This window comes from Pseudonaja textilis, chromosome 2, assembly GCF_049901715.1.
Source record: "Pseudonaja textilis isolate UNSWEBS1 chromosome 2, rPseTex1.2, whole genome shotgun sequence".
NCBI lineage: Eukaryota > Metazoa > Chordata > Lepidosauria > Squamata > Elapidae > Pseudonaja > Pseudonaja textilis.
Genome location: NC_141991.1, coordinates 139,210,983 through 139,223,447, shown reverse-complemented (window position 1 = coordinate 139,223,447; position 12,465 = coordinate 139,210,983). Strand labels below are relative to the sequence as shown.

Sequence of the window (12,465 nt, the reverse complement as noted above, 5' to 3'; positions counted from 1 at the left end):
CAAACCAATGGAAGAAGTGGTCATGGGGATTTTTTTCTTGGCAATGTTTTAAAGAAGGGCCTTCAGAATCAGTTATATTGCCACCAAACCTAATAGCCATTAAGCTCCATCATTTCTAACTGAAGCCATTTGTACCCCTTAAGATGGGTTAGTATAGTATAGTCAAATGTGGTCCAAAAGATTAATGCTGACAGCATTAAATTGGGTCATTTTAGAAGTATTTTTTCCTCATGATTTTGTCTTTTTTATTATAGCAAGTCAAGCAGAGAATAAAAGAAAAGTGAATGTGATAAGTTCATGGCAATCTCCTCCATGTGAAGAAGATTGGGACAAAGGTGAGAATTGTGTAGTTGATAGAATACTGCAAGTTTGAGCCCTCCCTTTCTCTTTTTGAATGATATTTAATTTGAAAAGAAACCCCTGTTCCATTATTTTCTCTCTTGTGCTGTTGTTATCCTTGGCTAAGCAGAAATTAGAATATTTTACAACCTAAGGTTATGCATTCTCATGTAGATTAATTATATTTCTGCTTTGTTTCCTTTGACACCAAACCCTAGATTGCTTTTATCTTTTAATTTAAAAAAAATGGAACTTATTTTGTTTTCCTTAAGTAAAAACTGATATTTTTGTGCAATAATAGATATAGCAGACCAATCAGACTCTACCTTTATTTGGGGCACAAGCTGCTATGCAGTGAACAGGTAAGTTGTGTTTCTTTTTCATTCTCCCAACCCTTCTACAATTCCTATTTAATCTAAATAGAGAAATTTTCTTAGGAATTTTTCTTGAAAAGTTTTGCTATAAATTAGAGACATTGTGGCTTATTGCTGACATTTAGAAAAGATTTTTTTTTTGTTCTTTGGTGCACTGTTACAGATTAGTCTTCAACTTATGACCATTTGCTTTATTGACAGTTTGAATTAAGGATGGCCTCAGAAAGGATAAAGCTTCCAACTAATGCAGAATATCACACATGCGCACCGCAGTCGTGTGATCACGGTCTGGGCACTTTGCAATCTGTTCACACTTACGACTGACTGGTCGCAAAGCTAGCATTGCTTCATTAGGGTAGCAAAGGATTGCAAAGAAAGCAAAACCAGCAGGATTTCTTCTCAGCTCCCCCAGTGTTACCAACTGCATTTCTTCTTCCTGCCATCACTTCGTGGTAACACTGAAGAATATTTGCTGCTGCACCTGTGATTTTTTTTTTAAGTCCACCCTTTAATATTACACCTGTCATGACCTAGATGTGAAAAGTACTTCCCAAGCTAATAAGGGGATTAGTAATTATCAAAATGATAACACCATCAGTTTGTCATTCCTCCTCACCCTTCTAAGCTGTGTTGCATTGCAAAAAGCATTATCTAGATAGAATGTGTGTAAAATATACAGATAGTCCTCCACTTACAACCACAATTGAGGCCAAAATTTATGTTAAGTGAGTTTTGCCCCATTTTACGACCTTTCCTGCCACAGATGTGAATCACTGCAATTGATAAGTTAGGTGACCTGGTTGTTAAGTGAATCTGGCTTCCCCACTAACTTTGCTTCTCAGAAGGCGGAATTTTGATCACATGATTACGGGGATGTTGTAAAGGCCATACGTTTGAAAATGGTCATAAGTCACATTTTTCAGTGCCATTCTAACTTTGAATTGTCACTAAATGAACTGTTGTAAGTCGAGGACTGCCTGTAGTCACTTAGGTTTTTGTACTACAACCTAATTTTTTTAAAATGAACCATAGTAATTGAGGTTTTTTTAGCTTGATTTCCTGAATTAACTGTTTCCTGTTATTGCCTATCTAACAAAATGAAATTCAATGTAGAAAAAAGTAAAGTCTTACACTTGGGCAAGAAAAACCAAAAGTACACATATAGACTGGGTGAAACCAGGCTCAATAGCAGTAACTCTGAGAGGGATCTTGGAGTCTTAGTGGACAACCAGCTAGCTAAATATGAGCCAGCAGTGTGCAGCAGCAGCCAAAAAAGCCAGTGCAATCCTAAACTGCATTAACAGGGATACAATCAAGATCTAGTGAGGTACTAATACCACTCTATAAAGCCTTAGTAAGACCACACCTAGAGTACTGCATCCAGTTTTGGTCACCACACTATAAAAAAGATGTTGAGACTCTAGAAAAAGTGCAGAGAAGAGCAACCAGGATGATTAGGGGACTGGAGACTAAAACTTATGAAGAACGGTTAGAGGAACTGGACATGGCTAGTCTAGTGAAGGGAAGGACCAGGGGAGACATGATAGCAGTGTTCCAATATTTATGGGGCTGCCACAGAGAGGGAATCAAGCTATTTTCCAAGGCACCTGAAGGCCAGACAAGGAATAATGGATGGAAACTGATCAAGGATTCAATCTAGAAATAAGGAGAAATTTTCTGACAGAACAATCAACCAAAGTGGTGGGAGCTTCATCACTGGAGGCTTTCAAGAAGAGACTGGAGTACCATTTGTCAGAAATGGTGTAGGGTCTCTGCTTGGGGGGGGGATGTTGGACTAGATTACCTACAAGATTCCTTCCAACTCTGTTAATCTGTAGAAGTATCTGTACAGTCTGGTGGATTTGGAAAAAGACCATGTGAGATTATTTCAATGACTCCTTACTCCCTTTACAAGGGATGCTTCCTCTCTGCAACTTTTGATCATAGTGATTGATCCTCTTATTAAGTTGTTGACTATTGAAACAAATTGTCAGCATCTTCCTCGAGCAAACCTGCACTAAAACCAGGTGGATATCAACATTAACCAATTGCCTCAAGCAGTCACCCATGCAAGGCAGCAAACAGGAAAGATTAAACTCCTATTGCCTGTTGCAATCACAGATTATGGGTCAGTGGCTGCTGCTGGAACATCGTCGGCCCCCGTACGTTCGCCACTTCCTATCCTAGCCACCCCATTCCCACCCCACCCCACCCCACAGGACTGACGATCTTAACTGGGGCTTATTTTGGGGGGGGGGGTAGGGCTTATATTATGAGCATCCTGAAAAATCATGCTAGGCCTTATTTTTGTGGAAACATGGTACTGGCCGCCTCTGACTGCTTTTTCAACCTCATTCCTTGTGATGGAACTCAGAGAAGTTTAAAGCTTTCATCATTAACATTTTATATGAATTATATATATCCTTGTCATTGAATTTCCCAGTTCTTGAGTGGCATTTATGCTTGATAGACAGAACTGCCCAAAAGGCAAATCCAGTTTTAGACCACCAGCCCTGAAAACTAGCAATGTAGTAATTACAATCAAGATCCACCTTTAATGACTCAGATAGAAAAGTGTCAGCTAATTGAAATATACTAATTGCACTAAGTTAAAATCAAAAGTGTGGCTGTATGTAGCTGCCTTCCAGCTTTACTCCAGAGATGTGGGTAAGAATAAAGTAGCATTAGTTAACCAACTTGAAGAGAGCCTTTCTAGTGAACTGCATAATGAGTTGGTTTGATAGGACATTCCTTGTATCTTAGCCTAGCTAATGCAGGTACCGTGTTTCCCTGAAAATAAGACCTGCCCTTATATTTGGGGGGGCTCCAAAATAAGCACTGCAGCTTATTTTTGGGGAAACATGATTTCAGGGTGATCAGCCCGGCTGGGCATCCTATCCCACCCTGGCACACGCACAAAAGATGGCGAGTGCATGGGAGCTGACATTGTCCGGCAGCTGCAACCTGCTGGCCCCTTGGTCAGCACACTCTGGTTACGTAGCCCGCACAGCGCAGGTGAATTGACTACCTGTCCAAGCATCAGATAGCATCAGGCGTGGGGGGATGGCAGGCAATCCGGATATGCCACGCAGGCTGCGGGAAAGCCAAGAGTCGATGGGTCAGAGCGGGTAGGCAGTTGTGGGAGGCTTGTCTTCACATGATGGCACCGGCAGCAGGCAGAGGCAGAGGCAGAGGCAGAAAGATACAGGATGAGAAAGAGGGAGTGGGGAGAGAGAGATCCTATTGACATCTCTTCTTTTCCTCTGCTTGCTGTTCAGAAGATCCTGAAGATAAACCTATGCAACTGTGAGAAAGTAGACTTCAGTTGCCAGCTACAGCAATATATGCTAGGTTTCTATATAGTTGTTATGCAAATAAATGCCCAAATCAACCAAGCTGCGTTTTCTCTTTGCTTTTGTTACTCTTTTTGTCTATTCTGTTTTATTAAATAAAGCAAAAAATAACATCCCTTCTCCATGTAAATGTCAGATAATGCAATGTAAGAATTCAACAATCTATTATTTGAAAGTTCCCGTCTTGGGGCTTAGTTAAGAGCTAATGTGGTAATGTTGCTTGCTCATTTATCAATCTTAGTTTAATTATAAAATGGCAACAAACCTGGGGTGGGGGGGTGAATAGAGATTGTTCAGTACCAGAAATAGCACAATTAAATGCTGAGTAGAACTGTAGCAAATGTCAGTGGCAAATCTGTTTATCTTTCTGTTACTGAGGAAGATACAGGGGTATTAGTCCTGACCTACAAAAACTTTAAAAATTATTGCTGAATAATGAACAAAGCAGTAGTCCTTGAGCTATGACAGTATTTGGAACTGGAATTTCTGTTGCTAAGTGATACGGTTGTATCCCATGATCACTCCACTTACCAATGGCAATCCAGGCATTCCCTGTTGCTAGTGTTAATCGAATCCCCCTGGGCAAGGACCCACCCCAACCTAAGCCATTGCCCCCATTTCTGCCCTTTTGGCTGCCCGACACTGTGATTGTCTCTCTCGCCCTGGTCTCTGTTCAGCCCATGGAATGCGATAGCGCCTTGCCCGAATTGTGCATATCTGCCTTGGCGAAGCTTTGAACTCTTCCAAAGCCTTACAAGAAATGTGTATGTCTTGGGAAGAAAGCCTGGTATGGCCAGGTATCCCTTCTTAGCAGTGAGAGGAAGAAGAAGACAAAAGGTCAACTCAGGGGAAGCGTGCAGGGTTGGCAAAGAGGAACCCAGGATGGTTGAGGTGGCAGAGCCCAGAGGTAGCAAAATGCAGGGCAGCCCAAAAGAGCAGGCATAGAGGCGGGTGACTGGTAGGAATCCAGTGCAGGTAGGCTGTTGGGCACCTGAAATTTTGATTACATGATCATGCAGGTGCTGCACAACCATAACATCAGGGACTGAGTGCGACTACCATTCATTCACTGCTGTTGTAACTTCAAATGGCTGCTGAATGAATGCTTGCTAAGCGAGGACTACCGACATATTATTCTGCCTCCTGTAAAAAATGCACGTTACATTTAAGCAAAAGCAGGAGCATGAACGTTTCCTTTTTTTTCTTTTCCTCAGTCCAAGATCCAACCCAATAATAGGACATAGGAGCCATCTAGCTTCAGGCCTGCGAGCTCCTAGAACTTTGCCTTTCGTTCTGCCATGGAAGAACTGTAAGTAATGATGTTCCCTGCATAGTAGGTCTTGGATCGTGTACCATGAAGCAGGAGTCTCCAACCTTGGCATCTTTTAAGACTTGTGGACTTCAACTTCCAGAATCCCTCAGCCAGGGATTTTCTGGAAGTTTAAGTCCACAAGTCTTAAAGTTGCCAAGGTTGGAGACCAGTAGTGGGATTCAAATATTGTTGCCACCAGTTCGGTGGGCGTGGTTTGGTGGGTGCGCGTTGCACGCATACACACACTTTGCGTGCACCAAATGCGCACTTTGCACAGGTGCAGAGGCGTTTGCGCAGGCGCAGAGGCATTCTACCTTGCACAATCTCCTGATCGCTTCAGCAGCTGCCATGCAGTACTCTTCTGTGCCGCGCAAAGCAGCTGCACTTCAAATTCAGCGGATAAAGGTGAGTATGGGAGGGTAGGCGGGTGGGCCCAACAGCAGTCCCATTAGAGCAATGGAGAGAACCGGTTCGGTCTCCGCTGCTCATCGCTCCTACTGGCTCTCCAGAACCGGGCAGAACTAGTTGAATACCAGTATTGTTGGAAACCCCTGCCATAAAGCACTCCCAAACAGTAGAGTGTTTCATATTAACAGAACATATTGTGGTTTTTCTTTAAAAAAAAAAAAAAAAACCCGAACAAAGCGCATAATCTCAGTGCGGTATGTGCTGACAACTATGTCCATTATGGTTAAATAGGTAAAAAGCTAGGAAGACTTATGTATGCACTTCACCTAAGGTTAATAATACCGTTCATTATTCATTGATAACATCTGATGGAAATATTTATATGCCTGAGCATTATAGCAATCCTTATTTGTCATTAAGAGACGCTCATAATTGCTGTTCGCTAAATGAATATACTATCTGTTCACCTTGATGAGAGGCAGCTGTCTCTGCTAAGGGCTAAGGGTTGCACCATAAAATTAATACATGGACCAGGTGCACATATAGTATGAATATGGGTCAATAAATATAAGACGTATTTAAAAATATGATTTTTTACAAGAACAAGTTAATTTTAATTGTCTTCAGAATGCTTATGAAAATCAGTCACTGAAATGTGAAGAAAATTAAATTGGATTTCAAATGAACAGGGTTTCTGTTCATGGGAATTATTCCCTAGGCAGATAATTAATAAACTTTAAAACTACTATGTTGCTCAGTTTGTCCCAGATGATGCAGGAATAGAAGGCAAGTTACTAATCTAATTGATTTGTCCTGAGGAAATTGGGAGAGTGACAGTTCCACCTTGGACATGAAGCCAGCTGGGTGACGTTTTTATGTAGCTGTCATGGGATAAGTGTTTGATTTCATTATTTTTGTCTCACTAGACAATAGGGGGCGCTATTTACCCCTGACTTCTCTGAAACAGTTGCTTTGAAATATAAGTGCTAGAGAAGAAGAGGCATAAATAGCATCTTAACAGTTGTTTGATTTTTCGTATTAATTCCTGTTAAATTTGGTAGGAACTTCATAGTAAACAGCTGCATTAGGCTTGGTTTGCAGGACAACTCATAAGCTGCAACAATCTGGAATATGTTGCATTGTTATTCTTGTCTCTCCCTGGGCAGGAACAAAGGGGAATGACTGGACTAACATCATTTTTTTTTCTCTCCAGTTCTATCCCTGGGGTGACAAAATGCTTCGTCCAGTTCTAAAGTTATAATCAGATATAAGAAAGAATGCAATTGTTTTCCAGTGCTTCTTTTTCCTGGTTATATATATAGCATATGATTGGGTTAACTCAAGGTTAACCGCACCAAACTTGACTGCAGAAAATACGACTTCAGCAACAGAGTGGTCAATGTTTCGAATACTCTACCTGACTCTGTGGTTTCTTCCCCAAAAACTTTAACCTTCGACTGTCTACTATTAACCTCACCCCCTTCCTAAGAGGCCTGTAGGGGCATGCATAAGCACACCAATCGTGCCTACCATCCCAGTCCTATTGTTTTTTATTTTTCTTATAAGAATCTCATGTATTCAAAACTATTTATTCTTATACCTGTATCTTGTAAGCGATTGACAAATCAAATACTAAAAAAAAAAAAATGCAAACTGGGCCTCACAATTTTAGAACAGCTAAAGCTTTGTGTGTGTGCGCCAGAGATTGTGTTTGAAAAAGTAACTTGCAAAAAATATTTTCTGGGACATCATTAGTTAAATATGACTTCATATGAATGCAATTATTTTTCTCTTCTGACAAACAAGATTTTTTTTTAAGCAAATTTTATTAATTTTACAAAACAATATACAAACAAAACATAGAATATAATAACATAAGAAATCTTTTTCTGAAAAAACCAATACATCTTATTTAAAGACAGAGTAATTCCAAATTATCACATTTCCATATAAACACAATTGAATATATATATTTACCTTATCTGTTCAACTTCATGTCTTATCCCAACTTCTCTTTATTACTCCCTTTCCTTCTATTTATTCAAATTATATCTCTTTTACTTTAGATTGTATACATTTTTTATATCCATCTGTCTTATTTACAATTTCATTGTTCTCTTCCAATACACAAACAGACAAAACATAAAACATCTTTTCTGAAAGTTGCTTGATCCCGGGTTAAAACTTATCGTACAGACACAACTTCAAAAATCATGTTCCTTTTATATACCATTCCATATCTTATTACCATTTTCCATTTTCTATATAGCTTCTTCCTTCTTTTAACTCTCTTAGTTTTATTCTACTTATCTCATCTCAGTTCAAATCATAATACTTGTCATTCTTTGTCTGTTCTCAGCTATCCATTCATCTTTTCTCTTTAAACAAAACTTCTCCTGTACACTGATTGGAGTATGACGCCTTTAACTCTTTCCCCTAACCTAATAATACTTAATATCACACATAACTTGTATTAGGATTCTGTTTAGCACATTCTAAAATTACACAATGTATTATATAGAAAGAAAAAAGAAAGAACAGCAACAACAAAAGAACAGATTCATAAATATATAATGTGGCTAGTACCACTGTCAATACCATTTTAATCATACATATTAATACTCATTTATATCTTAAGCATTTTATTCTAAAAACACATATAAAAACACAATCTTATGTACCTTACAGAATCTCTTTCAATTAAATTTACCCATTGTCTCTAAATGAATTTTGTTTCTTTAAATCTTGCTTCCCGTCATTAAGACTTCTCATCCCTTCCTTTCTCCCTTGCTTATTCTTCTCCTTACCCTTTTTACCCCTTTGCCTCTCCACCTCCCTTTTCTTCTGCTTTCCCCCTTTCTGTTGTTTTCTAACCTTGTATCCACCTTTCAACTCATTTTTATCTTTTTTGGTTGTTTTTTTAGGTCTTCAAATCCCTTTTTTCTTTTCCTCTTTCTTCTCCTCCCCAAATAGGATCACATGTTCATCAAAGATGGTTTCTTCTTTATCCCAATCGTCCTGCTGCGCAATCGATTCTCCATAAGTACGTACCGCCATTTCTAGAGATTGAAAAAGAATGCCCAAAGTATCTTTCCAATCTTGTTCTTCCTTTTTATATTTTTGGTATTCAGTTTTGGATTCATCCAAAGATAATGCCATTATAAAGAGGAAAAAATTTTCCCAAAACAACCACCCGAGTGTTTTTAAGCAAAAAAAAAAAAAAAAATTCCCAAAAGATCACAAGTCACCAAACAATCCAGATAAACTATTTCTTTTAGCACTTTTTCCTTTCTTCCATTTCTTTTTCTGGGATTACTGTTAAATCACAAAGTTCCAATTAAAATATGTCTTTTTGAAGTCTTATTAATGTTCAAATGGCTCTTTAAAATTCTAGGCAGTCTGCTCCGTGTTTTCAAATTCTACTTCATTTTTTTTTCCTCTCCCTTCCCACTTGCAGCAAAAGAAGATTTTTCTTTAAATATTTAGAAATCCATATCCCCTTAACATTAGCATAGTCTTTAGCATTTAGCATACCTCCAATGCGGGTTTTCCGATTTCTCTCAAAGTTCTATCGCTGTTCCGTTTGGAAGGAGAGTGAAAAGAAAAAAAGTTTTCCCTTTAATATCCATTCGCCGCTTGCATAATCTGGGAACAATGTATCTTTAATAAGTATTAAATATCATGATACTTTCACTGTTGCTTTGTCCCGGTCAGCAAAGATCACTTTCACTTCTTCACAGCTCCTCCTGCACTTTCTTTTTCCGGCTGAGCTCTTCTATGTGGCGGCCATTACAGACCGCCGCTCAGCTGCCTTCGGAGAGGGAGATTTTGCCGGCTAGGGAAGAGAGATGCGATGTCTCTCGTCCCTGCCAGAGCCCCCCAGTCTTCACCACCTTCTGCAAAGGTGGCTTAGCCCCGAAGTCAAATGGCTCGGGGCACTCGGGCAGTGAACACAGGCAGAAACCGCGCACAGTCGCGGATTCCTGCCTGCACCGAAGCGCTGCAAACCGGAAGTCCCCTCTTCTGACAAACAAGATTTGTGGCATAAATGCAAAGATGTCCTTTTACATTTGCCATTAAACATTGGGATAGGTGGAGACGGGAGGATTATCTTGGGATTTTTGCTTCTCTGAAAGAAAGAGACCCATTTTGCTTTAGACAGTGAATCTAGTGGTGCCAGCTATAAAACATTGGAAGAAGAGAATTATGTGCCCATTGCTTAATGTCCATCCTCCAATTTCTCAGGAGATTAGATGTTAAGGTAATATAACTAAAATAGATTTGGTTGTATAGATGTATGGCACATAAATTACTTTATAAATCAGCTTGCTGTAGATGAGGGTGGATGTATGAAATTTGAAAAGGTGTTTGGGAAAAAGCAATAGATAATTTTCTTTGGCATGTAAGTACATGCATATTTGCATATGTGCTGAAAAAATGAAGGGAGAAAAAGATAATTGAGGTTGAAGTGAGGATTTTCCATAGGACAAACCTTGGGTAGCTAAATAATAATAAAAAGGGGTGGGCTATTTGGCCCAAAGGAAGATTTGAGCTGGGAAAGTAAGTCTTATGATCCCTCAATCTTTTTCTTGTACTTTTATTGAAAGCTCTGAGTTTTTCAGAATATAGCTCCACTGGTCTCACACATACTTTAAAACTAGAGCAATTACGATGGAGTGCAAGACAGTGACTTAGCTTGCATAAGGTAATTAAGGAAATAATAACACCAGCATTTGAGTGTCATTGAAAGTAACTTAAGAGTCACTCTTCAGTTTAAAATGCTCCATTAACCCCAGTGTTTTAGAACAGTAATCCAAATGTTCCTTCTTTTTTATTAATCTGTCTAACTGAACTATCTTGAGAAGATAGCATTGGGAGAGTTTTATATCAAATTTGCTTTACATTTTTTTAGGAAAAAGTGTGTGGTATAGATTATTCTCATGTCATTACAGATAGCTCTGGACTTGTGACCATTCATTTAATAATGGTTACAATGGCACTGAAAAAGGTGAGTTGTGACCATCGCACCACTTTGTCCACAGCAGAGGACAAATGTCATAAACCGAGCCAATTACCAAGCATCCAAGTTACAATCAAGTGATTATGGGAATGGTGCAACGGTCATAACTTTGAGAATGGATCATAGGACAGCTTTTTCAATGCCATCATAACTTCAAACCACCATTAAGCAAATGGTTGTAAGTCAAAGACTACCTGTAGTTAGCTTTATATTGAGTTTTCTGTTCTAAATTATGGCTAAGATATCTTTCAACTACTTTGGAAAAATAAGCATTGGGCTAAGTTCTTGTTTTAACATTGGCTGTTTATATCTGAAATGTTACAAAATATGTTAACATTGCTTGAAGAATGTTAACATTGCTTGAAGAACGTTAACATGAGTTGGACAATGGGCCCTATCCAACAACATGACATTTAATGTGAAGAAAAGCATGGCTTTACACTTAGGCAAGAAAAACCAACAGCACAAGTACAGCGTAGGCAAAACCTGGCTCAAAAACAGTAATTGTGAGAGGGATCTTGGAATCCTAGCGGACAATCACTTAAACACGAACCAGCAGTGTATGGCAACAGCTAGAAAAGCTAATACAATCCTTGGTTGTATAAACAGAGGCATTGGAATCAAAATCATGTGAAGTATTCGTACCACTCTATAAAGCTTTAGTAAGGGCACGCCTGGAATATTGCATCCAGTTTTGGTCATTGCATTACAGAAAAGATGTTGAGACTTTGGACAAAGTGCAAAGAACAGCAACTAAGATGACTAAAAGCTTGGAGACAAAAACATGAAAATGTTTGCAGGAATTGGTTATGGCCAATCTAGAGTAAAGAAAGGCTACGGGTGATAGAATAGCAACATTCCGGTATTTGAGGGGCTGTCACAAAGAAGAGAGAGTCAGCGTATTTTCCAAAGCCCCAGAAGGCAAGACAAGAAATAATGGATGGAAATTAATCAAGGAGAGAAGCAACCTGGAATTAAGGAGAAACTCCCGAAAAGTGAGGACAATTAAATCAGTGGAACAGCTTCCCTTCAGAAGCTGTAGAGGCTTCATCACTGGAGGAAAAAACTGGACAGGCAGTTTTTGAAATGAAATGGTATAGGGTCTCCTGCTTGATCAGTGGGTTGGATTAGAAGACCTCCAAGGTCCCTTCCAGCTCTATTCCGATTGATTGATTGATTGATTGATTGTTGCTTATCGGCCCTTAAATAGAGAGAGGTTGCTCTCTACTGCTGGAGCAAATGAAAGAGAACCCTGACTTACAACTGTACGGAGCCCGGAATTTCCATTGTAAGTTATGTCGTAAGTCGAGACGTTGACCTAATTTTTCAAACTTTTTTCCCCACAGCCATTAAGCAAATGCTGCAGGGGTTAAATATGTGACTACATTCCTAACAGGTGTTATTTTTGCCAGAAACCAACAAAAAGGCCAATTTCCACCAAAAAAAACAAACAACCCACCATAAATTGCATAATGTCACTGTGGAACACTACAACCAGCTGTAAGGGTGAACCATTTGCCAAACATCCAAAATGCAGTGATGAGACCGCCAAGGGGTGTACACTACTGTTAGATCTCTGCAACTGGGTCATAGGTACCTTTGGGGGGGGGTTCCTAACTTCAGATGGTTGCTAAACAAGGACTACCTTTAATACTACTA

At 39.3% G+C, this 12,465-nt stretch overlaps 1 protein-coding gene across 2 annotated transcripts in view; it reads left to right on the top strand.

The window, feature by feature from the left end:
• Positions 1 to 12,465, top strand: part of LOC113444902 (gametocyte-specific factor 1-like) — a 49,636-nt gene that overhangs the window by 34,329 nt on the left and 2,842 nt on the right. For both annotated transcript variants that reach the window (XM_087925492.1, XM_026713843.2), the window contains exons 5-7: positions 255 to 335; positions 641 to 701; positions 5,281 to 5,375. In XM_087925492.1, the coding sequence (XP_087781618.1) occupies positions 255 to 335; positions 641 to 701; positions 5,281 to 5,375 (237 nt within the window). The remainder of the gene's footprint in view (positions 1 to 254; positions 336 to 640; positions 702 to 5,280; positions 5,376 to 12,465) is intronic.